The 27440-nt window shown below is 37.3% G+C and overlaps 1 protein-coding gene across 1 annotated transcript in view; it reads left to right on the top strand.

Annotated features, from left to right (window-relative positions):
* The window catches only part of STK3 (serine/threonine kinase 3), a 327530-nt gene that overhangs the window by 173435 nt on the left and 126655 nt on the right, over nucleotides 1–27440 (top strand). Inside the window, exon 7 of the mRNA XM_032610392.1 lies at nucleotides 18690–18827. Coding sequence (XP_032466283.1) covers nucleotides 18690–18827 — 138 coding nt within the window. The remainder of the gene's footprint in view (nucleotides 1–18689; nucleotides 18828–27440) is intronic.

The raw sequence follows: 27440 nt of genomic DNA, 5'->3' as shown, positions 1-27440 counted from the left end.
CTTTGCTGTACAAAAGCTTTTAAGTTTCATTAGGTCCCATTTGTTTAATTTTGTTTTTATTTCCATTACTCTAGGAGGTGGATCCAAAAAGATCTTGCTGTGATTTATGTCAAAGAGTGTTCTTCCTATGTTTTCCTCTAAGAGTTTTATAGTATCTGGCCTGACATTTAGGTCTTTCATCCATTTTGAGTTTATTTTTGTGTATGGTGTTAGGGACTGTTCTAATTTCATTCTTTTACATGTAGCTGTCCAGTTTTCCCAGCACCACTTATTGAAGAGAAAGTCTTTTCTCCATTTTATATCCTTGCCTCCTTTGTCATAGATTGGTTGACCATAGGTGCGTGGGTTTATCTCTGGGCTTTCTATCCTGATCCATTGATCTATATTTCTGTTTTTGTGCCAGTACCGTATGGTATTGATTACTGTAGCTTTGTAGTATAGTCTGAAGTCAGGGAGTCTGATTCCTCCAGCTCCCTGTGCACTTGAGAAGAAAGTGTAATCTGCTGGTTTCGGATGGAATGTCCTATAAATATCAATTAAATCTATCTGGTCTATTGTGTCACTTAAAGCTTGTGTTTCCTTATTAATTTTCTGTGTGGATGATCTGTCAGTTGGTGTAAGTGAGGTGTTAAAGTCCCCCACTGTTACTGTGTTACTGCAGATTTCCTCTTTTATAGCTGTTAGCATTCGCCTTATGTATTGAGGTGCTCCTATGTTGGGTGCATATATATTTATAATTGTTATATCTTCTTCTTGGATGGATCCCTTGATCATTATGTAGTGTCCTTCCTTGTCTCTTGTAATGTTCTTTGTTTTAAAGTCTATCTTATCTCATATGAGTGTTGCTACTCCAACTTTCTTTTGATTTCCATTTGCATGGAATATCTTTTTCCATCCCCTCACTTTCAGTCTGTATGTGTCCCTAGGTCTGAAGTGGGTCTCTTGTAGACAGCATATATGAGTCTTATTTTTGTATCCATTCAGTGAGCCTGTGTCTTTTGCTTGGAGCATTTAATCCACTCATATTTAAGGTAATTATCGAGGTGTATGTTCCTATTACTCTTTTCTTAATTGTTTTGGGTTTGGTTTTTTAGGTCCTTTTCTTCTCTTGTGTTTCCCACTTAGAGAAGTTCCTTTAGCATTTGTTGTAGAGCTGGTTTGGTGGTGCTGAACTCTCTTAGCTTTTGCTTGTCTGTAAAGCTTTTGATTTCTCCGTCGAATCTGGATGAGATCCTTGCTGGCTAGAATAATCTTGGTTGTAGGTTCTTCCTTTTCATCACTTTAAATATATCTTGTCACTCCCTTCTGTCTTGTAGAGTTTCTGCTGAGAAATCAGCTGTTAACCTTATGGGAGTTCCCTTGTATGTTATTCGTCGTTTTTCCCTTGTTGCTTGTAATAATTTTTCTTCGTCTTTAATTTTTGTCAGTTTGATTACTGTTTGTCTTGGCGTGTTTCTCCTTGGGTTTATCCTGTATGGGACTCTCTGCACTTCCTGTACTTGAGTGGCTATTTCCTTTCCCATTTTAAGGAAGTTTTTGACTATAATCTCTTCAAATATTTTCTTGGGTCCTTTCTCTCTCTCTTCTCCTTCTGGGACCCCTATAATGCAAATGTTGGTGCATTAAATGTCCCAGAGGTCTCTTAGACTGTCTTCATTTCTTTTCATTCTGTTTTCTTTATTCTGTTCCTCGGCAGTGAATTCCACCATTCTGTCTTCCAGGTCACTTATCCGTTCTTCTGCCTCAGTTATTCTGCTTTTGATTCCTTCTAGTGTAGTGTTCATTTCAGTTATTATATTGTTCATCTCTGTTTTTTTGTTCTTTAATTCTTCTAGGTGTTTGTTCTTTCATTCTTCTAGGTCTGTGTTAAACATTTCTTGCATCTTGTCGATCTTTGCCTCCATTCTTTTTCTGAGGTCGATCATCTTGACTATCATTTATCTGAATTCTTTTTCTGGAAGGTGCCTATCTCCACTTCATTTAGTTGTTTTTCTGGGGTTTTATCTTGTTCCTTCATGTGGTACGTAGTCCTCTGCCTTTTCATTTTGTTTGTCTTTTTGTGAATGTGGTTTTCGTTCCACAGGCTGCAGTATTGTAGTTTTTCTTGCTTCTGCTGTCTGCCCTCTGGTGTATGAGGCCATCTAAGAGGCTTGTTCAAGCTTCCTGATGGGAGGGACTGGTGGTAGGTAGGTCTGGGTGTTGGTCTGTTGGGCAGAGCTTAGTAAAACTTTAATCTGCTTTTCTGCTGATGGGTGGGTCTGAGTTCCCTCCTTGTTGGTTGTTTGGCCTGATGGGACTCAGCACTGGAGCCTGCAGGCTCTTTGGTGGGGCTAATGGCGGACTCCAGGAGAGCTCACACCAAGGAGTACTTCCCAGAACTTCTGCTGGCACTGTCCTTGTCCCCCCGCGGTGAGCCACAGCCACCCCTTTGCCTCTGCAGAAGACGCTCCAACACCAACAGGCAGGCCTGGCTCAGTCTACTACCGGGATCACTGCTCCTTCCCTCTGCATCCCAATGCGCCCATTACCCTGTGTGTGCCCTTCATGAGTGGAGTCTCTGTTTCCCCCAGTCCTGTCAAAGTCCTGCAATCAAATCCTGCTAGCCTACAAAGTCTGATTCTCTGGGAATTCCTCCTGTTGCCGGATCCCCAGGTTGGGAAGCCTGATGTGGGGCTCAGAACCTTCGCTCCTGTGGGTGGACTTCTGTGGTATAATTGTTCTCCAGTTTGTGAGTCACCCACCCAGCAGTTATGGGATTTGATATTATTGTGATTGCACCCCTCCCACCGTCTCATTGCAGCTTCTCCTTTGTCTTTGGATGTGGGGTATGTTTTTTGGTGAGTTCCAGTGCCTTCCTGTCAGTGATTGTTCAGCAGTTAGTTGTGATTTCGCTGCTCTCGCCAGAGTGAGTGCACATCCTTCTACTCCACCATCTTAAACCAGTCTCCAGATTTGCGTTTTAAGGAGATACTCGGAAAAGGCAACGTGCATGATAACTGAAGTGAAGATGGTGGCAGACTTTGACTTTCAGGTTGAATTGGTCTGTTATTTCTTTCTGATTATAGATTTTCCACATTTTCAATTGTGTTTCTTTTTTATTCTTGATATATCTTTTGTTGATTAATTTTAGTTTTTCTTATTCAAATTACATTAATTTCATTCTATAATACTTCTTTTGTTAAATTGATTTGTAGTGGGCATTATACTGTTCTTGGGCCAGAGTCTGCGTTATTGCATAACACCCTTGTTACCTTAGGACTAGCTTATTGTTTTATCATAATTCAGTCACAGGAGCTCTATGTTGTCTTTGGCTCGTTTAGTTTTACCCTGGTTCTTAGTATCAGTTTGGGTTGTCTCCCTGAATTTTGCAATTGCTGTTAGATATGAATGGAGATTGAGTGATGTGTTGTTTGTAATCAGTACCTTTTTACATTTTGCTTTGTTTTGATTAACTGTCATAGATTCTATACATCCTAGTCTTTGCCCTTTGGTGGTAAATTGTGACTATTTTTTTGTTGTAGTCATGGTGGTTTTGAGGATGCCTTGTCATAGGTACTAGACCTGGGTAACTTTGCCCAGAGCTCATGCCTTAGAAGGCTCCCACTGTGGCTCTGGTCCGGCAATGCTATATCCCTGTGCCAGAGTCCATGTCTTCCCCTTCCTCGATCATGCTCTGGGTACCTAGGATTCCAGAATTCCCTGTCCAAGTGGTCCTGATCCTGTGCAAGCCTCTTCCCTTGGATTGTCCCCAGGAGGGCAGACTGCACCAGGCTAGAGGTGGACAAGAGATAGCTGTTACAGTGCTGGCATGTGGTGGTGGGGCCATTGGAATATAGCTGAGACGTGTGTACTGGGGCATTCTAGGAATCAGAAGTGGGAATAAAAGATAATCAAGCTGTAGACTTTGGGTCTTTGTTTTCTTGCTCCAGGCCCCACAAATGCTAGCATTGGCCCTAATATGATATAGCTGGATGCTATTGATTTCCTTTGCATTGGTTTGAATTATTGTTTCATTTTGGCAAAATGTAACCAGGTATTACTGCTGTTCCATAATAGTATACCCATCTTTTAACAGTATTTCACATTGTTGTGAACTTCTTGTCCCAGAAGCTCTTTTACCTGATAAGTGAAAGCTGCTAATGATTAATTTATTTCCCTAATCTTATGGTCAAATTATAGGAAGTGACATTTCATGAATCTTTTGTTCAGGATTTTCTTCTCTTTTTTTTCTTACCGTTTTGTAATCATGCTGTTTGTTTCCGTATTGAAGCATTTTAGTACATTCTGCACTCATTCTGTTGAAATACATTATTTTGATCAAGTGTATGAAAAAACCTGGCCTCACACATATGTAGTTGGATAAGAGAGAGGAGCATTTTCATCATTTTTTTCTGAAAATTGTAGATATTCTTCTTTGGTACTACACTAAAACTCAATGGTAGTTTTGTAAACATTAGTTTCAGTATTAGAATTGGAAACCATAGTAGTGAGTTTTCCTACTTTGTTACAGTAAAAGCCATCATTCTGTTTTGCACTTTGAATGGATCTTTTCGTATGTGTGATTGTGTAACATCATGTGATAGTCATTTAGATGATACTACTTCACTGAGTAATGCAGAGCTTTCACGTTTTGACGTATTATACAATACCAGAAAATGACATTTGTCAGTATCACTAATCTCATCAGAACAGTTTTTAAGTATCGTAAGCTATTAAGTTCATGGTAAAAGAAGTTTTTGAAAATTTGAATTTTCACTTGGAAGCTTGAGTTTTATCATGGGTACCAGAAACTATCTGTATTTTCCTTGAAGTGATAGGCTCACTTGGTTTATTTTTGAGAAAATGTCTGCCACATACACAAATCTGAATTATCGGTGTTTATCTATCAGGGTTTTTTTTTTTTCAAATAAGAATGATGTTCCACACAAAAAAGTGGTGGTTAACTTGCCACATAATCATACGTGTGCTTTTTCATTGAGACAACCGTTGTACTTTGGTAGCAGCATAAGTAGTATATGCATACTACTCATTTCAACACAAGAATACTGAAAAGACGTGCACGCCATAATAAGATTTTTAAAAAACTGAATGTTTTTTTCTTTTTCATCAAGGACATTCTTAAATAAAAGTGACTTTTTTTTTTTTAAACTGTGAATGCATAGCAGTGAAGAGTACGGTGATTCTTAGCATAGTTTGGTTCCACTGTCTTGATTGGTGCTAGGATTCTAGCACTTTAACCCATCTTTGCTTTTGCACCTTTAGGGCAAATGTCAATAGAAAAATGAAAATAATGTCTTAGTATTTTTATGAAAATAAAAATACTGATGGGCCCCGTGATGGGCCTGATCACCTGATGGGCCCCGTGACTTCATGAAGGGGTCATGAACCACATGTTGAGAACCACAACTGTAGAGAAAAACCACAGAGAAACATTCTTCACCTTTGCTTCAGAGGCACTTCTCATATAAACCTATATCAATTTCACAATATTTTGCCATATTTGAATGCCACCTATATTTTGGTATTCTGTTTTAACCCCAGCTGGGTGTAGTGCAATTCAATTCCGGTGCTAACTACTTGGAGTTAGCATAGACCCCACAAGTTAAAGGGCACAGCTGCTGGTATTTCATATGCCAGCTGCACTTCAGGAGTCTCTAGGTCACCTGTACTTCTGACTAACTGGCTATAAACTTGTCAGTTCCTTTGACTTCCTCAGGTTCGATAATTTGCTAGAATGACTCACAGAACTCAGGACAGCACTATACTTACGATTACAGTTTTATTACAAAGGATACAAATCAGGAGAAACAGCCCAATGAAGAGACTCATAGGGCAATGTTTGGGAGGGAATACAGAACTTCTGTGACTTCTCCTCATCAAATCAGGACATTTCAGTCTCCTGGCACGTGAATGTGTTCACCAACCAAGAGACTCACCGAGCCTCAGTGTCCACTGTTTTTATTGTTTCATTAAGTAGGCCCAGTTGAATCATTAAGCCGCATGTTTGAACTCATTCTTCAGGCTCCTCCCCAGAGGTCAAATAGCTGAGAGTCCTAACCCTTTAATCACACAGTTGATCTCTTTGGTGATCAGTGCCCATCCTGAAGCCATCTGGGGGCCCACCAGGGTCACCTCATTAGTATAACAAAGGTACTCCATGTCACTCAGGAAATTCCAAGCGTTTTTGAAGATTTTTAGGAATCCAGGACAAAGACCAGACAAATTCTTTATTTTACATGTAGTTAACTTAATTTTTTTACTTAAATTGACTTTAAATTTATTCACTTCTTTTTCTTAGCCATATAGTAAGAAAAAAATATCCTTGAAATCATGGGTTTTATGTGCAATGAATTTTTTTCTAGTATACATCAAAATAAATGTGTAACTGTGGACGTTGTTAATTGCCATCTTTTCTTAGGAATAGAACCTTCAGTTTTGGCTAAAAAAGTATTGTTATTCAGATGTTATTCAGAATGTTTCTCATCATTCCTTTCATACGTAAGTTCTGGATGTCAGATGTAAAGAAAAGTGTTGGGTTGGACTTTCAGGAAAGCTGGGTAGAGAGTGCTGACTGAGACTGTGCATTTCTGTTCCCCCACCTTCCTTCCTGCTGTCTGGAGTGAGCGCGTGGTAGCTCGTGTTTGAGGAGCCATCTTAGACTGTGAGGTAGCCTGGAAGGTAGAGGCAGCATACTGATGGTGGTAGCACTACCACACTAGCATGTATTGCCTGACAACTTCTTCCTCTTTTTCCGCTTTCTCTTTTTCTCTCTCCTTATCCCTCCGTCCCTTCCTCCCCCTCCCCTTTCCTTTCTTTCTCCTGTCCCTTTTTCTCCTCTCCCCACTCCCAACTGTTTATCTGTAGTGGTTTTCTTCTTCTCCTGTAACAAATTACCACAAACTTTGTGGCTTACACAACACAAGTCTATTATCTTATAGTTTTGTAGGTTAGAAGTGCAACACAGGTCTTACTGGGCCAAAACTGAAGTGTTGGCAGGGCTGTCCTTCTTTCTGGAGGCTCTTGAGGAGAATTTGTTTCCTTGCCCTTCCCGGTTTCTAAAGGCTGCTCACGTTCCTTGATTTGTGGCCCGTTTCCTCACCTTCAGAGCAGCAGCGTTGCATCTCTCTGACCATTCTCCCGTAGTCACATCCCCCTCTGATTCTCTTCTTCTGCCTCCCTCTTACACTTTTAAGGACCCTCGTGAATACAGTGGGCCTGCCCAGGTAATTCAGGATAATCTTCCAATCTCAAGAGCCTTAATTTAATCCTATCTGCAAAGTTTTTTGCCACGTCAGGTAAGCTATCCACAAGTTCCAGGGATTAGGATGTGGCCTGTGAATCTTTGGGGTGTGTGTGGTTGTGGGAGCTGTCATTGTACCTGCCATCTATCCAGCTGTCCATCTTTCTCCTCCCTTTCTTCCTCTCTTACCTGCCTAGCTATCTCTCATCTGTCTGTCTGTCCGTCTGTCTGTGTATCTTTTGTTTGAAGTGTGTGATACTTCATCTCTGAACATTTACTTCTGCATACATCCTCGAAGAGAAAGAACATACCCTTGCATAGCCACAGTACCACGATTACACCTAAGAAAATCAACAGTGATTTTCTAACGTAATCTACTATTTAGTTCATACTCACATTTCTTTGGTTGACACACATTGTATTTGGCCTCTTTTAATCTAGTTCAGGCACCGTACTCTCTGTCCCCCAACATGCACACACCTTTTTCCCCACGGCATTGAGTTTTTGAAAGGGTGGGGCAAGGATTTTGGGGGAGAATTTCCTGTAATCTGGATTTGCCTTCATGTTTCCTCATTAGTGTCTTTTAGCTTTTTCCTCTATTCCCTATCTTTCCTATAACATGGAAATTAGATCTAGAGCAGGGCAATCCAGTAGAACTTTCTGCAATGATGGAAATTTTCTATATCTGCACTGTTCAATATGATAGCCACTAGTCCCATGTAGCAATTTAAATTTAAATAAAATTTAAAATTCAGTTTCTTAGTTACACTAGCCACATTTCCAGTACAGGCATGCCTCAGAGATACATGGGTTTGGTTCCAGACCACCCAAATAAAGCAAATATTGCAGTAAAGCGAGTCATATGAATTTCTTTGGTTTCCCAGTGCATATAAATTTATGTTTACACTATCCTGTAGTCTATTAAGTGTGCAATAGCATTATGTCTAAAAAAAAAACCAATGTACACACCTTAATTTAAAAATACTTTATTGCTAAAAAATGTTAATTTTCGTTTGAACTTTCAGCAAGTCAAGCCACAGTAATGACATCAAAGATCATTGATCAGAGAGTCAGAGAGCGCCATAACAAATATAATAGTAATATAATGAAGAGGTTGGAAATATTGCGAGAATTACCAAACTGTGACACTGAGACATGAAGTGAGCAAATGCTGTTGGAAAAATGGTGCCGATAGACTTGCTTGATGCAGGGTTGCCACAGACCTTCAACTTGTAAAACACGCAACATCTGCATAGCGCAGTAAGGCAAAGCACAAAAAAAATGTATGCCTGTACTCAGTAGATTAGATTCAGGTTATATGTTTTGGGGAAGGATTTCACAGGTAGTGGTGTGTATTTCGTATTGCGTCACGTCAGAAATCACGTACTGTCAGTTTGTCTGTTAGTGTTTGATCACTTAGTTAAGGTGATAATGAGCAGATCTCTCTATTGCAAAGGCACATCTTCTCCTTTGTGATTATTAAGTGGTCTGTGGGGGTAGTGCTTTTGTATCTTGCAAGCAAGGTTACTCCAGTAACTTTTTGCTGGCAGTGGTATCCTCTGGTGATCCTTGCCTGAATTGATCATTACAGTATACTGAGGGTGACAAATGTTGATCTTCTAAGTAATTCAATCATTGTGTATTTACTGTTTGGTATTTTCCTATAAAGAATAGCTTTTCTAAAACTCTCTCCCTTTAAAAAATACCACTATAGACTGATTTTCATCTTATTCAGTATGTTATAATCAATTATAGCCATTATTATTACTATTTTGATGCTCAGTTACTCTGTTTGGCTAGTCCTGTGCCTTTTGACATGATTTCATAAATCTTTGAATGCTTCCTTACTAAAGTAAGGCGCAACAAGGTACCCCAGGCTCACCTTGTAATTTCCTTGTTCCAGCCCTGAAATAAATTGTTTCTTCAAGGAGCACTGGTTTCTTTCAGTGGGAGTGGCATTTTAGAAACTAAAATTTGGGTGCCAAGTAGGTATGCTCATTGCTACAGATGTCCTCTTTCTTTAGATGTATCTGGTCCTTCCAATTTCTTAGCCATTTTTTCCCCTCGTGGTGGGAGTTGATTGCTTCTCATTGATTTTTCAGATCTTTTGAGTTAGTTATGACTCATCCATTTACCTTTCTGTTTCCAAAATTTTATTGCTGTCCCATATTTGCTATTGTCCTTCTCTCTTTGGAGTTTAAGCCTTTAAAAAAAAATCCTGCTGTCCTTTAGTAGGATTTTTGGAATGGTGTTGAGGTAAGTCAGTGTGTTCAAGTCACCGTATTTAACTGCAGTTTTTTATATCAACACTCTCAGTATAGATTCAGATTTTACTCTGCAGAAGTAACTATGCCTAATGCCGTTGAGGATACAAAACGTGATCGACACTGTTTAGGTTGTAAAGTATTGATAGTTTCCATGTTATCTGGAGCGTTTAGCATGAGTTTGTAACTAACAGGAGTCCACGTTAAAATGTGGAAGGTGCTGAAGTTGAGGTATGTGGTATGATAATACTTTGCCTTATATTTTATGTTCTAGCACAGTGGTTCTCAGTGTTGGCTGCACATTAGAATTACTTGGGAGACAGAAAATACTGTGCCTGGTTCTCACCTCAGATCGGATTAAATCAGAATCTATTATGAGTGAAGCTAAGTTCTACAGGTTTTGAACTTCTTTTGATAGACTTGATTAGTTTAAGTGTTTCTTTGTTTTTGTTTTTTTCCTTTAAGGGCCAGTAAGATGCTTCAGGCTCATCTTGTAATTTTCCTGCCCCACACGTGGAACAAGTCAGTTTCCATCATAGACACCGTGGTATTTCAGACCTCACACCTTAGAACATGCAGTTCTCTTTTCTGTGCCTCATTAACTCATTCATTGTTTAGGACTCAGCATCTCATTTTTCTCTGAACATAAATTTGAGCTAAGTCATTTTATAATGCCCATTGTTCACATCTATTTTAGCACTCACACTATTTTATTGCAATGATCTGGTGGTATGCATTTTCCTACCCCATTAGATTCTAAGCTTCTTGAATAAATTCTAATATTGTAGGTTTGGGTATATATATATATATATATATATATATATATATTTTTTTTTTTTTTTTTTTTTTTTTTTTTTGTGGTATGCGGGCCTCTCACTGTTGTGGCCTCTCCCGTTGTGGAGCACAGGCTCTGGACGCGCAGGCTCAGCAGCCATGGCTCATGGGCGCAGCCGCTCCGCGGCATGTGGGATCTTCTCGGACTGGGGCACGAACCCGCGTCCCCTGCATCGGCAGACGGACTCTCAACCACTGCGCCACCAGGGAAGCCCGGTTTGGGTATATTTTATGTCCTTATAAAAGTTAATTGAGCTGATCGCACACAGGAATTCCAATTTGGGAGATCTGAGAGAGGGTGGAATTATAAAGTTCCTTAAGTTTTGGCCCCTGTTCACTTTTGATTTCTTCTGTAGCCATGTTTTATGGATATTTTTGAATTATATTAAAGGAATATTATATTTCAACCTTGAAAGACAATTAAGATTGAAGTGGAAGCAGTCAGAGGTATTGGAATTTAAATTGTGCTTCTGTGACAGGTGGTTGTAGAGGCAGACTGAAATAGGTGGTAACTTAAGCAGTGGTTTTAAATGAAGCCTTTGTTCAGTTATAATTATAATATTTAAAAGTTGAATATATAGTGGCCTTTATAATAAAACATTTTAAAGGAATCTTATGCAGTCTTGTAGACAGTGAATTGATATTTTGAATTTTCGAGATTCTGTACCATCTTTCAATGTTTATTGCTGTGTACTTGTCATTTTTATGTGAAGGCAATCATTATGTACTGTTGTTTTATATTCTTATTTTGACTTTTTTTTATTGTGAATATCTTTCCATTTTATTTTTTTTCTTTTCCATTATGGTTTATTAAGGATAGTGAATATAGTTCCCTATGCTATATAGTAGGACCTTGTTTATAAATCCTATATATACTAGTTTGCATCTGCTAATCCCAAACTTCCAGTCCATCCCTCCCTCACCCCCCATCCCCCTTGGCAACCACAAGTCTATTCTCTATGTCTGTGAGTCTGTTTGTGTTTTGTGGATAAGTTCATTTCTGTCATATTTTAGATCCCACATATAAGTGATATCATACGGTATTTGTCTTTCTCTTTCTGACTTGACTTAGTATGATAATCTCTAGGTCCATCCATTTTGCTGCAAATGGCATTATTTCATTTTTTATGACTGAGTAGTATTCCATATTGCATATGTGTGTGTGTGTGTATCACGTCGTCTTTATCCATTTGTCTGTCAACGGACATTTAGGTTGCGTCCATATCTTGGCTATTGTAAATTCACTTTTCTTATAATAGTACATTTCTTTGTGGTTTTGTAATTTATGCATTTTCCATTTTAATGGCAATATGTTACCCCATTTTGTTGATATATAGTAATTTACTTAGCCATTTCTTAATTGTTTGGTATTTTTTATTTGCATCTTACCACAATTACAGAAAGTGAACTATAATCGTTTTTATATAAATAGCTTTGCATTTTCTTTTCTGGAGACTGAATATGTGTTACAGAGTCTTTACCTTATAATAGAATTATCTGTGGCAGAAATTTAATAGAAACATGGAGATAGTGTGAAGTAGGTAAGGAGCCAGATAGATCTGATTTCTAGTTTTGACAGCTACTTTACTAGCTGTGTGATCTTGAATAAACTAGTTAAGTGATGACCCTCAGTGGTAGAATTGGATTAATAAAGCTAGCATTATTATGCATTTATAATGTGACAGGTGCTATTCTAAGTATTTTACATGTATTAACCCATTTAAACTTCAGGTCAGCTCTGTGAGGTATTTCTTATTGTTCTATTATTATTATTCCCATTTTTAAAATGTGGAAACAGGCTTAGAGAAGTAAAAGAGGTCAGATGGCTACTCATAATGGTGGTGTTATGGTAACCAAGTGCCATCTAGAGCTGGCTCAGACCTCTAGAGTTGGTTCTCTTATTCACCCTGGACTGCCAGGGCACCAGCTACATCCCTTCCCTTAATTTGGGTCCTAGGCAGGCAAATTGGCCTTTATGGGCCAGATTAATGATTACTGAAATTCCTGCAACTGGAGCTGGAGTGAATTGTGAGGTCATGCTGGCAATACTTTAACCCTGGGCTTACTGTAGAAACTGCACCCTAAGAGTAAGGGTCACTCTAGATTTTCATATTGTCTTCAAACCTCTGTCTATTTAAAGTTGCTTTTAAGGGAGTGGTGATAAAAACTTAGATTTGTATTTTTATATTAACATCTAGTAAGCCTTCTTTATCCTTCACTGTCCTCTTCACCTCCATCTTCTTTTTAACCAACAATTGAATACTTGTCTAGCTAGGATTTAACTCCTAGATTGCTAGGCAGTTATAGAGTGCCAGAGTCTTTTAGACCCAAAAAGGAATCTGAAAAGTACCTAGTTCAACCACCTCACTTACATGAAAAAACAGACCACACAGTCAGAGGGTGATTTAGAACTCAAGCCTATGTTTCTGACCTAAGTCCAGCGTAGGGTTCATTCCATTGTACTGTTCGCTACCTTATTTGTAATAGTCTTTAAAAAATATTATTACTATGTATCCTTTTTAGGAATGATATACTTTGACTTAGTAGCTTGCTACCTCTGTATTATGTTCACTATCAGGAAACAGCTATATTTGTTTTTAGTTCTTTGCAGTTTTATAAAGTGCTCTCTCATCCTTTATCTCATTTGTTTGTTATGAAGATAACCTTTTGCTCATGTACCTGAGGTTCTTGAATAGTGGCACAGGTTCCTTTGTTATTCTAGCATGTCCATTGCTTCTGTACATTCACAAATCCAGGTACCTTCAGATATATGTGTTGACTCACTCTATCGAGATTATAAAGTTCAGGCTTTGTCGTTTCTCAGCTCCAGCTCTTTTCATATCTTCTGGGTGCTCCTGAAGTCTAAGGCATGAAATTCCAGGAATGATGATAATTCGTTATTTTGAGGGGCTCATATTTCTTGGCTTCTTAAGACTGCTTGTGATCAGGGAAGTTCTTTTTAAAACTTAATCAGAGGTTCAATATATAGTTAAGCAACACGTTGTGTAGAAACAAACACAAAGATAATCATATCATTTATTGTACTAACATTCTTCAATCAAAACCGTGTTAGAGATAAGATAAATTTTATGGCTGTAATGTGTGTCCATGCGATTTGGTTGGTGTCAAGGAAGGGCGTGAATTGTTAGTTTAAGGCTAGACACCGAATACCAAAACTTTCTACAGCAGGGGCCTATTACCTAATCAGCTCATACAAAGCCTGGAGATTCTCAAGAGGATCCTCTCTGCTTCATGATTAGGTTCAATTAGTTGAACAAAGTAAAGCCTGTGAGAAAAATCTGTCAGTTTGTTACTGATTATCTAACCTAAAAAAAAAATAAAAGGAAATAAAAGGTATGGTGGTTTTCCTGGAGATTTTTAGAGTCTCTGTATTTTGGTAGACCATATATTAAGACTTATTTGTTTGAACTGTATGCAGTTCAGTATTTGTTTGGGAACAGAATGTGAACATTTTAGGATCACTTTATGATAGTACTGGGTAAATAAGCATTAGAGTTAAGCTTTTTATCCTTGGGTTTCTAATAGCTACTGCTAAGGTGAGCCTTATATGTTAAGATTATCTGAAGATAAGACTGCAAGTCATTGGCTCAAAGTTCAAAGGAGAGCATTAGCTTCAAGGTCATAAACCAGTGAGTTGTTATCCATCAATTTGTAACAGAAGTACAGATGAACAACATTTACCTAGACAATCTCGTATCGTTTACCGCAGTTTGAGGTCAGTCTATATAGGGGCTTATGTAGGTGCTTTGAACTATTTTGCAGAGATGAGAGTTCAAATTTATTTTTATTCTTTAATTTGAGGCAGAAGGTGTTTTTGTGTGCCTTTTGCCACAGCTGATATTAACCCCATTTTGCCCATCCTTAAAGCCAGATTATGTTCTGTTTCAACTATGGAGCTGAGCTTAATTAGGTTATTTAGAGAAGAATTTTATTTTCTAGCACTCCATATTTTGCTCTTTGTTTCATATGTGTTAGTCCTCCTTGCCTCCCTCCTCCCCCGCCCCCCCCCCCCCACCCGCCGTTTGACTGTGAGCTTTGTGGGCTCAAGATATGTGTCTTATTTTAGAATCTGTAACACAAAGTTATATGTAATGGGGACCATCAGCTAAAGTAGATAATTGAGCCAGGCTAGATGGGGCCCATGTAGAAGGGAGAGCATACATCAAGAGGCCTCTGCTTATCAGCTTGATTCCAGCAGATTTTTTTTTTTTACATCTTTATTGGAGTATGATTGCTTTACAATGGTGTGTTAGTTTCTGCTTTATAACAAAGTGAATCAGTTATACATATACATATGTTCCCATATCTCTTCCCTCTTGCGTCTCCCTCCCTCCCACCCTCCCTATCCCACTCTTCTAGGTGGTCACAGAGCACGAGCTGATCTCCCATTCCAGCAGATTTTTACCTTGTGGGACTATGAGCTAGATGTTGCCTGAACAAAAGGTATCCACTGATGCTATCTAGCTTGTGGCCTCTCAGTTTGCTGTTTCTTTAATAGAACCTAGGAACACACAGAAAATTCTTGGTACCTACTTGTATTTTGGTAGATGCTTATTGTGTCATAAAACTGGCTACACTGCTTTTGAAGGACTACCTTAGGTGTCATATGTGTAATATGATGTAAGATGTATACGAATGTTCTATTAAGGGATTTTCTCTTTTTCAAAGAAGATGAGTACACTAATAAAGAGATTAACTCTTACCCTAGAATCAGCAGATTTGGATATTGAATATTCATTGCTTTGTCCACAGAAGATCCTTTGGCTCACTTTCCAAGTTAGAAACCAGTGATAACCCATTGTAGTAAACTACTGCATATTCTGAGGGCTCTCAAAAGAATGATGTAGTAAACTGTTAGAATACCTGAATGCTGTGCAATTAATGTGTCTATTTTTTATTTCTTGAATTCCAGAGTAAGCTTTTGTTTTTCCTTTTCTCTAGCCCCCCAAACAATGTTGTTAGGATGTAGTCTTGGTTCTTCTTTTGTAGTGTCTCATACCTTATTTCTTCTGTTTCATTCCTGTAGATACCATCCTAGTTTAAACTTTTTATTGCTCATCCTGGGACATCTACACTAGCCCCACAGTGCCTTTTCTATTCCGTATTTAGAGTATCTCCAGGTTTGTCTGTTTTTTGTTAATCCTTTTCTTAGGTCGTAAACAAACTCTGATTAAAGGCAAAAACATAAGACACACACATGCACACACACACACCAGAAAAAAAGACTTCTTTCAGTTGTGCACTTTCTTGATGACCAAACTCCATGTGCTTCATTCCCCCTTCTAATCTTATCATTTCTTAGTCCCTTATAAGATAGTCAGCTTGTTCTCTGCTCCTCCCAATAGCTTTATTTCACTCTCTCACTTTTCCTTATGCTATTTCTTCTAAGGGGAATGACCTCTCTCCTTGATGCCTTATATCATTTCTTTTATTATTGTACTATTCTTTAAATCTTTTACTGTTCTTTCATTACCAGACTAGGTTAGAAGTTTCTAAAGGGTAGTGACTGTATTTCCTGCTGCATCTTTGAACTCCATATAATGTCTAATACCATGCTTTGTGTGTAGCAGGCATTCAACTAATATTCCTGAACTTGATTAGTGCTTTATATTTTCCCTCCTTCATTTTTCTTTATTGTGGTAAAATATAATACAAAACATAAAATTAACCCTTTTAACCATTTTTTAGGTATACAGTTCCATAAAATCAAGTACATTCTCATTGCCATACAACCATCACCAACCATCCCTCTCCAGAGCCTTTTCATCTTCCCCAGCTGAAATTCTGTGCCTGTTGAATGCTAACTCCCCACTTCCCCCTTTCTCACAATCCCTGGCAACCACCATTCTACTCTCTGTCTCTATGAACTTGACTACTCTAGGAGCCTCACTATAAGAAGAATCATGCAATATTTGTCCTTGTGCAACTGGCTTATTTCAGTCAGCATGAAGTCTTCAAGTTTATGCTATAGCATGTGTCAAATTTTTCTTCCTTTTTAAGGTTTAATAATATTCCATTGTATGTGTATATACAATATAAACACCACATTTTGTTCAGCCCTTCCGTCTGTCGTGGGTTGCCTCTTTACTCCGTTGATAGTATCCTTTGATGCCTGAAACTGTTAAATTTTGATGAAGCCCAATTTATTTTTTCTTTTGTTGCCTTCATTTTTGGTGTTATATCCAAGAAATCATTACCATATTCAGTGTCATGAAGCTTTCCCCCTATGTTTTCTTCTAAGGGTTTTATAGTTTTAGCTCTTACTGTTAGGTTGTTGATTTGAGTTAATTTTTGTATATGGTGTAAGTAAGAGTCCAAATTCATTTTTATTGTATGTGAATATAACTAGTCTTCCCAGCACCATATGTTGAAAAGACTGTATTTTCTCCACTGAATAGTCTTTCCCTCATTCGTATGTCATTGAATGAGCTTCAACTTTAGTGTCACTGCTGTGACTATAATAGGTTTTAAGATCTTTCCTGTCACTGTCTTGTCTTAAAGGCTTAAAACTTGCTTATGCTTTCTTCACTCGGAAGTAAAAGAGGAGGACCAGGGAAGATGTATACATTGAAAACAGAACCATCATCTATCATCTGTCTGTCCTCTTATTAACTGCTTGTTTAGATAGAGTAACCCTCTTTGTTCTGTACCTCACCTTCCTGAAACATAGTCGAAACATTAGAATACTTTGCTAGTCTGAAATTTTAAGTCACTTAGCCTTTCTGGACTTTTGATTCCTTTTCTGTTAAATGAGAAGATTGAGCTAAATGATCTCTCATGTGTCTTTTGCTATAAAAATTTTGTGATACTTGTGAATGGCTTTTGAACAGTTAGTAAAAATTCAATGGAGAGTAGAACAGTTTTATTATACCAAAGGAATACATTAAACTTGGTATCCCCAAGAATATATTATCTTTATTACTTTGTCTACAGTTTTGGTATTTTCTCCATATACGAACAGAAGTTTTAAACATAGCTATGATGAGTTTCTTTCAATGGTAAAACACTTAGTTTCTAAGTATTTCTGTGGTTTGTAGTATTGCCGTCTTTATTTTCTTTATGCATTAAGGAGAAGGGACATAAGTTCAGGTACATGAAATTTGCATGAAGAAAGAGGACCAGCAACCAGGTGAAAAACTGAGCTAGAACAGAGACAGACACCTCTCTTCTGGAAAGTCAGAGAATACTAAAGTCTAGAAAGGGGTTTTTTGGATGCTTCACCCCTGAATACATCTTTGAGAGGCCCATGTCTGTATACTGTGTATGCATATATTAATTGATTGCCAAAAAGCCATTTTTTTCCTCATGTCACCTGTAGTGTTGATTGTGTAATTAAACTTACCTATTAAACTACCGTTAGTTATAATATGATTGAGTTCATTTTACTTTATAAAATTTTTGTCATTGCTGTTTGTCTCTTGTCTTTTTATAACATTATGTGGAAATGAAAATGATGATAGCTAACATTTGTTGAGTGCATGATACATTTGTTTTAACTTTATTATTGTTTTCATATCTTTTCAAAGAAAATGATATTTTAGTGATGGTATTTTATCAGGAACTATTCTAGAGCCCAGGAGAGTAGTTAATTCATTACATACAATGATTTCCTAACAACATTAGGGATTAATTCTGTCAGTCAAAAAAAGGTGACTGGGTAGCTATGAAGACAAGATGACACAGAAACTTTGTAAAGTTTTTGAATTTTGAACTCTCTGAATGTATTATCATTAGTACTAAGTTATTAATACCAAATTAAATCATTAGTGATAAAGTGATATATTACCTTTAAAACTTTTCATTCGGAATCCTGACTCATATATTTAGAAAGAGAAATAAAAATCTTGCCTCTGTCAAGTATTATTTCAAATCACAGCAGTAATGATATTTATACTTAAGTATTCTGGATTGCAGAAGCAAGCTAGACTGCTGCTAGGCATTCTGAACAGCAGTACTAAAAACCTGAAATGGGAAGCAAATCTGGCATGCAATAGCAAAAGTGGGGGATATATCTGTTTAACCAGAGAACGTCCTTAGTTTGGTAAAAGGGTTAGAAATGCAGTCTGCTTTGGAGACTGATTAAAAATGATAAAATAAAGAATGATGTGCTCAATGAGCTGCAACTCAAATAGAGGAAATTTAATGGGAAGTGATTACATTAGTAGCAGATGGGCTTGCTTCCTGAATTGCAATTTTACTGGAAATCCTAGAACAGCTTAAATTTGTTTTTCACATTTAGAGTCTGATAAAAAGATAGATTAAAGAGATTTGTTTATTTGGTGTGTTATTGTGATTCTTACCGTGTCTTTTGGATACTTCATTTTTACCAGGCTATTTTTATGATTCCCACAAACCCACCACCAACATTCAGGAAGCCAGAACTTTGGTCTGATGATTTCACCGATTTTGTTAAGAAGTGCCTAGTGAAGAATCCTGAGCAGAGAGCTACTGCAACACAACTTTTACAGGTCAGTGCTTGTGTCTCTAAGGGGAGGATATTTTCTTTACACCTTTTAGCTTTCTGACATTGACCAGAATTGAGTTTCATTAACTGATTTATTTATTTATTTTTTCATTAACTGATTTCTAAAGATGAAAACCTCCCAAGAAATATGGATTGATGTAGAGAGAGACCTACAGACACACACACCATTCTTCTCCTGTATGTTCTTTTTCTCTCATTTTTTTCTTTTGTTTTCCAAGTTCAATCTTCTCTCCGCCCCCCTTTTTAATTTTTGTTGTCAATTCTTTCCTCCTAAAGTTGTGTTAAAACTAAACTTCCATAGGGTTCTCATTTCAGATATGAGTTCTCATTTCCATTATTACTGTTTCTTATGTTTTTCTTCCTGATGTATTATTCCTTGACCCAGCATTTCTTCTTTGACTTTTTGCTCTATAAGATACATAAATGCAAGATTCCTGAACTCCTTGTGAAGATCACATGTTATAAATACTGGTTACAAGATGACTTAAATGAAGAGTTTCAGTGTCCCTGTACAACTTGACTTTGTATCCAGAGTGCCAGGAGGTTTTTTTTTTTTTAATCTGCTTTGACATTAAATGCAAATAGAAATAATTTAATACTTTTAATAAGTATTTCTGAGTCTTTACTTTCCCAGCAGAACTGGCTTAGACCTCTAAGCTATGATAACTGTACATGTTAACAAAACTTGATATTTGGAAAATAATTCTTCTTGTTAAGTGACAAAAGGATTAAAAACATAGTTATAAAAAGTGATTTTTCCATGGTACCATTTTTAAAAAAAGGACTTGTTGAGGGATATAAGAAGCAGGCTCTTAAATGTAAGGTTTATTGTTATGAAAATTTAACTTAATCTCCATGGAAGGCGATTTAGCAATATCTGTCTAGAATAAAACACCATATATTCTTTGACCCAGCAATTACTTTTCTAGAAATTTACAGAGAAATTTAACCATGTGTGAAATAACATATGTGTAAAAGTCTTCATAAAACAATGTAACGGCAAAAGATTGGAAACAACATAAATATAAACAAGCAATTTGAGGTCCATTGAGGGGAGTGATTGGCAAAATACACACATCTACACACACATATATGTATATATACATATGTCAATGCTTATCGTGGAGTAGCTCTAGAAAAATAAGCAAGAAACTGCCTCCAGAGAAGGTAACTATATGGCTGACAAGAGTGGGATGGAGACTTACTTTTTGCTGAAGGCTCTCTTTGAGCCTTTTGGGTTTTGTGTTATGTGCAAATATTACCTTACAAAAGTTACTTAGTTGAAACATTTATTTTGAAATATTGTCCGCACTTCAAAGGAATTTTAAGCACATAAATCAAGGACGTATTGCTTTTGTTATTGTATTGACTGTCTAAATTATTCAGCCCTAAAGAAGTCAAGAAAGAAGCGGGGAGGGGAAATAACAGAAAAAGTGGGACAAATAGTACAAAATCTGATGATGATAAAGTAAATCCAAATGTATCTGATTTCTGGTTTTTGGATAATTTAACCAATATTTCTTTCTAGTCTTTCTTCCATAATCTTTTCTAATCTTTTTAAAGAAATTCTGTGTTTAGCCTAGAGTTTTTAGGGTGGAAAAGCATTTAAGAACTATTCTAGTAAAATTTCCTAATTTTGTTTATGAGAGTACCGAAGCCCAGAAAGGTTCAATGATTCACTGAAGGTCACACAGTGATTAAGGGATTCTTCTAGGTTTATCCCACTTGTCCTCCAGCCCCACTTATCACCGTTTCTCCATTCTGCTTTTTACCCAGGAAGTTGACCTGTATGAACTACATTAGGAAGCTCTGTTACCCTCTGGCTTCTAGTTGGGTTTGGCCCAAGTATTTTTCTTTATAATAAGGGCAAACAATGCAACTGGTTTTGTATAGTGCTTATGAGCCAATAATTGTTTTCTTGATTTTTAAAAACTTTTTCTGTTGTGCTGTTGTTGACCATGGAGGCCCTCTGTTATAATGTGGTATCCTCGTCTGGCCTCTTAATTGACCTCTTTCTTGACCTCCCCTTTTTTCCCTTTATAAATACTGAAATAATAGACTTGTAGTTCCTTATACAAATCATGCTTTTTCAATCCTCTATACATTTTTTCATGGTGTTTCTCCCACCCCCCACTTGCTAGTTTAAAGACTGCCTTTACCAACAGGCTTCTTTTTACTCATTGTCTCACTGTTTCTAATTCAAATTAGGTACTCCTCCAGAAAGCCTTGCCTTCATCTTTGTTCAGGCCAGTTGTTCCTCTGTGTTCCCATAAGCACCCTGTGCATATCATTTACCATGTTAGAATCAAATAACTTGTTTCTGTCTCTTTGTCCTAGATTGTAACTAATTCAGGGTCAGGGGCTATATGCCTTTTGGAAGGGGATTACTTTTGCACTCCTAGTACCTAGTGCTTAATACATGTGTATTGAATTCAATATGTGTTTATTTAAGATAACAAACTTCTGATTTTAAAAGCTTTTTAGATAGGATTATTATCTGTTGTCTCATTAGTGTCTCATTAGATGCCTTAGAGTTTTATTTTGCTGGATGTCTGGAAGCCATTCTGGCTCTTAAAAGACTTTCACATGTGTCTTATATAAGTTAAATTATATTTTAACTTTAAGAATACAGTCTTATTACCAAGTTTTAATGGACATTTGGCTATAATCTACATGTATAGATTTTACTATATTGATTTCTAGACTTTGATAAACAGTTTCTAACGAGGAATTCGTGCTGAATTTTTTATAGTGGTTTATTTTCTGACATAAGATAGATAATTGTGTAAGTTTAAAAGAATTGTAGACTGAGACTGAAAGGATCCTTTGAGATTATTGAGTTGAACTCTTAGTAGTTTTTGAAAGATGAGTATATTGAATCCCCAGGGACAAGGTTCAAGTTCAGCCTAGTGCCACTAGAGCTCCTGATCTGGAAATGTTCCTTGTACCTTCTGGTGGGTAGCCTAAAACCTGAAAGTCAGCTCTTGCCCTAGTCTGGCCTTCTAGAAGAATGAGATCTGCCATTATTCGAATTAACCCATGGGCTTTGCTGGAACAGCTGGTGTCATGGGTCACTCTGTGAACTCCCATGGCATATGAGTTATTCTTCATTTTACCAGATCAAGTGAGGAGTAGAAACTTTATCTATCTCACTGTCCTTCCCATTTATAATATAATTATCTTTAATACTTCCTCTTCATAATTGAGATCCATATCAAAGTGTTACAGTATTTGTTTTAACCTTTAAACCAGGGGTCCCCAACCCCCAGGCCGCAGACCAGTACTGGTCCGTGGCCTGTTAGGAACCAGGCTGCACAGCAGGAGGTGAGTGGCGGGCGAGTGAGCGAAGCTTCATCTGCCGCTCCCCATCGCTCCCCATCGCTCACATTACCGCCTGAGCCATCCCCGCCACCCATGGAAAAATTGTCTTCCATGAAAACGGTCCCTGGTGCCAAAAAGGTTGGGGACTGCTGCTTTAAACGATCGAGAAAAGAGAATAAGGGAAATCTATTATATTGTGTTTAACCCATTTTTGCTCTTTCCAGTGTTCTTTCTCCTGATGTTCCAAAGTTCCTTCTTTTGTTACTTTCTTTTTGTTTTAGCCATTCATTTAGGGTAGGTCTGTGGTAACAAATTCTCTTAGTTTTCCTTCATCTGAGGATGTCTTATTTCCTCTTCATTCCTGAAGGATATTTTCGCGGGCTATAGAATTATTCGTTGACAGTTCTTTCAGTACTTGGAAACTGTTGTGCCACTGTCTTCTGACATCCATGGTTTCTTATGCGAAATCTACAGCCATTTGAATTGTTTTACCCCTTGATCATTTCAAGATGAAATGATCTTTGTCTTTATTTTCAGAAGTTTAATTATGATGTGCCTTGGTATGGCTTTCTTTGGGTTTATACTTTAGTTTAGAATTTGTTCAGCTTCTTGAATCTGTGGGTTTATATCTCTTGCCAATTTTGGGAAGTTTCCAGTCATTATTTTTTCAAACACTTTTCAGCCCTACCCTCTTCTATCTTTCTAGAACTCCATTGACACAAATGTTAGATTTTTTTAGTCCCACAGATTCCTGAGGTTCTGTTCATTTATCTTGCAGTTTAGTTTCTCTCTGTTGTTCATATTGTGTAATTTCTACTGTTCCATATTTTGATTCACTGAATCTTCCCTCTGTCCTCATTCTGCTGTTGAGCCAGCCCATCCATCAGGTTTTCATTTTTGTTATTATATATTTTAGTTCTAAAATTTTCATTTGTTTCTTTTTTATATCTTCTAATTCTTTGCTGAGACTTTCTAATTTTTCATGTGTTTACAAGCATGTTTGTAATTGCTAATTGAGGATTTTTATGATGACTGCTTTAAAATCCTTGCTGGATAATTCTGATATCCATGTCATCTTGATGTTGGTATCTATTGATTGTATTTTCCCATTTAAGTTGAGATTCTCCTGCTTCTCGTTATGATGAGTGATTTTCAATTGAAACCTGGGCATTTTGGGTATTATGAGACTCTGGATCTTACTTAAATTTTCTGTAATAAGTGGAGTCCTCTAACATGGCTTCAGTGGGGTTGAGGGGCACCACCTCATTTCTGACAGGTAGCATTAGAAGTCCAGGTCCCCAGCTTGGTCTCCTTTGACATGTAGGGTGGGGGAGGGGTTCCTTATTACCACTGTACAGGGGTGAGAACTCAGGTTCCCTCAGTGGCCTCTTCTGGCACTGCAGGACCTCAGTATAGCTGGGTGGTGATGAAAGTTCTGATTCTCCACTAGGCCTCCTCTGATCCCACTCTAGCAGAGAGGGAGGTGGGGTTTCTTTACTACTGCCTGGTAGCAGTATAAGTCCAGGCTTTCTTGTGATCTCCACCGACACTCCCCACTGGGGGTGGGGAGCGCTTTTTATACTGCCTGGTATAGATGAATGCCCTAGCTTAACATTTGGTTTTCTCTGATACCACTGCAGTGAAAGGATTGGATAGCCTCCAGAAGGTAGAAGTCTAGGTTCCCCACCCAGCCTTTGCTGGTTGGGGTGGGGCATGTGCTTTCTCTCTGGTGTTTGGGTGGAGTAGAATGGTGATTGTCTAAAAGAGAAGGTGGCACACTGGCTAGCTGTCCCTTTCCTGATCCTTTGGCTCAAGAGAGCAGGCTTTTGTAGGAGCTTTTTTAGTTTGTATCCATTGGTGTTTCTGGGTTGCTGGCTTCTCCAATAACCAGTCTGGGATAAATGAGGTAAAAAAAAAAGCCCATGGACTCACAGCTGTGTCTTTGCTTTAGTCCTCTGGTCCCTAGTTAATCTGCCACCTTTCAGTGTCTTCCTGTGTTTGTTTTATCGTCCAGGGTTTTAGCTATACTTTAATGGAGAGGTATAGGGGAAAGTATGACTGCTCAATTTGTCCACAAGCAGAAGTCTGTTCTTCAGTTCGCTTTAAACTCTTGTTTTCTCAACTTTTATGCAGAAATAATTTATTTGAATTCTTTCAGTTCAGAAATTGATCATTCAGAACACGAACAAAATTTAAGAGGAAATGGTTCAAATTTTAAAAGAATAAATCTTCAAACAGCCTTACTCTTTAAAATACATGACCAAGAATGTGATAGGTTGATTTTGGGTATTCTTTGTCTTATCATTAGTTCAGGTGGTTTAAGAATTCTTGCCCTTTTTTAGTTTATATTTTAGTTTACTCTTTTTTTTTTTTTTTTGTCCACACCACTCGGCTTGTGGGGTCTTAGTTACCAGGGATCGAGCCTGAGCCCTTGCAGTGAAAGCGCCAAGTCCTAACCACTGGACCACCAGGGAAATCCTAGGTACATTTAGAAATAGTGAAACTATATTGCCTTTTGGAATTTGATGTGTTTACCTTTTTTTTTAAATTGATATTCTTTTTAAAACTCTTCATATAATTACCTTCTTGTCTGACATAGATGTTAAATTTTTAGTTCATTTATGTTTTTTTCCCTTCATTTTATGGCGCTGGATTGAAGAAATATTCTTCTATATTACCCTCTAGTTCTTTTATATTTCCATTTTCTTTTGACTTTTAACTTCTTGATCTATCTGGCATTTATTTTGATATTTCTGTGGTAAAGATCTAGTCTAATTCTACCCACCCCACCCCCCCAAAAGAAAAAAGAAACAGCAGGCAATAAGTATTTTTTCCTCACTGATTGGAATTGCTGCCTTCGTAATATGCCAGCTTATTTCGTATGTTATATTCTATTTCCAGTCATTAAATTCTGTTTTGTTGTTCTTTCCATTCTTATGCTGGTACCACATGCTTCTCTAGGCATTTAACAAAAAGATGTAACTTCTGTTTATTGATTTTTCTGCTAACTCAGTCTGATTACATTATGCACATCACTTTATTCTTTACTTTTTACCTGTTTTGTTTCTCAGTGACTGAAAAGGAATATTAATACCTCCTATTCTTATTTAGATCAACTTCTTATGTCTCTATTTTTGTTACACATAATGCTGTACTAATATATTGAGTTTATAACTATAATATCTTTCTTTGTATTATGTCCCTTATTAATATTATATGACTCTTCCTTCATTCACTATTTTTTCCCTTCAGTTCTGCTTTTTTTGATGTTAGTCTTGATATTATTTTATGTTTGACTAATATTTCATTGCCTATCCTTGACTTTTAACCTAAGTTCTTTTTAGTATGCCCCTGCAGAAATATAATTTGGATTTATTTTATTAAGTATATCTCATATAGAAAGCATGTAGCTGAATTTATCTTATGAACTAAGTGTCTTTTAGTACTTAACTAAAATACTGCTTAATAAATGGAAATTCAACCCATTTATTTACATTGGTTTATAGTAATAATATTCCAGTCACAGTTGCCATGATTTTTTTTTTTTGCCACCTCGTTTTCTCTGTTTTTTGTTGTTGTTGTTCTGTTCTTTTTTATGTTGCTTTGCATTTTAAAATTTTACTACCAGCTACTTTTAAAAAGTCTTTAAAAATATTCTTTAAAAATCTGCCAATGTGTCTGATAAAACTTCTCTTCTGATTATCAAGAATGCTCTAATCGAATGGCCTTGTTCTCAAAGTACCCTTTTAACTTTATTAGCCAGTTCCTCTTTGTTGGTCAGAACCATGCCTGTAGCAGTTATGTAGGGAAAACATGAGTACAAATGAAGTAAGACATACTGAGATTTTGAGATTAGGAATGTTAAGCTCTATAGACTAATGATAGCATAACACTGTTTAGTGAGTTCACAGTGAGCTGCATGAAAGTAAGTTTGCAGTAGACTGGATGTGTACTTTGGCATTTAGCTGCTGCATAGCACAAGGCGATCAGCTCAGTGCTTTGTGATGACCTAGAGGGGTGGGATAGGGAGGGTGGGAGGGGGCCTCAAGAGGGAGGGGATATGGGGATATATGTATATATATAGCTGATTCACTTTGTTATACAGCAGCAACTAACACAACAATGTAAAGCAGTTAAAGATATATTAAAAAAACAAACAAACTGTGGCTTGGAGGAATGGCTCATAATTTTTCCTGAGAAGATAAAGTATAATACAATTTGAGATTTCTGTTCCTTAGTAAAGAGGTGCAATTCTACTGGTTCCCAGTTTTTGCTGTGTTGGTCTTCCTTCACTTCTGTTAATATATAGTCACTAAATCCTTCTTAAGAGTTCTTCCATCAGATTCAGTATTTCCTCTTGACTGTGGCAGCTGTTTTTTTAATCCAGGTTCTTAATAATTTGCACCTGTATTGCAGTTTCACCCCATCTTATTTCATTTCTAAACTCTACTGCAAGATTACACTGTCACAGACATTCTTTTCCTTACACCATTCTCTCGTTTGTGTACTTAAAGGGATTGTCAAGCAAAATTCAAGTATCTCATTCTGAGTGTTTATCCCTCTTGTCCCACTGTTACCTGTATCTAAACTCACAGGACAGCGTTTCTCTAAGCAGTGTTTCTGTTTTGGCTAGATAGGTCTTCCTATGGTGTTCTAACATACATCCCCTATCTGTGTTTTTTCATATTGTGCATAGTTTTCCTTCTCCCTAAAATGGTCTGATTCTTCTCTGTGAGACATCTGAGATTACATCACCTCTTCTTTTACTTTTACATCTCTTAATCATATAGACTGTGCTAAATCATCATTAATGTAACTTGTATGTCACATTGTAATTTTTTTATGTGTTTGTCTTTTGTTTCTTATTCCAGATAATAAGTTCCTTAAGGGCAAAGATCATTTCTTCAATTAGTATTAATTTTTGTGACCTTTTTACCATTGTTTCTCAGAATTTTTCACAGTAGTACTGGGATTTCTTCCTTCTTGCTCTCCACCATCCTCTAGGGCACTGTCTTTGTCTGTTTCCCAGCATAGCAGAAAGAGAAGAAATCACAGAAGAGTGCACAGTCTCGGTGTTTTAAGGCCCAGATCAGGGAGTGGAACACAACGCAGGCACTCACACTTCATTGGTGAGAACTTAATCACAACCAACTGAAAGGGAGACTGAGAAATGTAGGATGTAGCTGGGTAGCCATAGGTCCAGCCACAACTGTATTTTGGTGGGTGACTAGGACTCTCCACCACAGGTATGTTGATAGAACTTAATTTATCTGGT

This window comes from Phocoena sinus, chromosome 17, assembly GCF_008692025.1.
Source record: "Phocoena sinus isolate mPhoSin1 chromosome 17, mPhoSin1.pri, whole genome shotgun sequence".
NCBI lineage: Eukaryota > Metazoa > Chordata > Mammalia > Artiodactyla > Phocoenidae > Phocoena > Phocoena sinus.
This window is presented reverse-complemented; position numbering and strand designations above follow the sequence as displayed.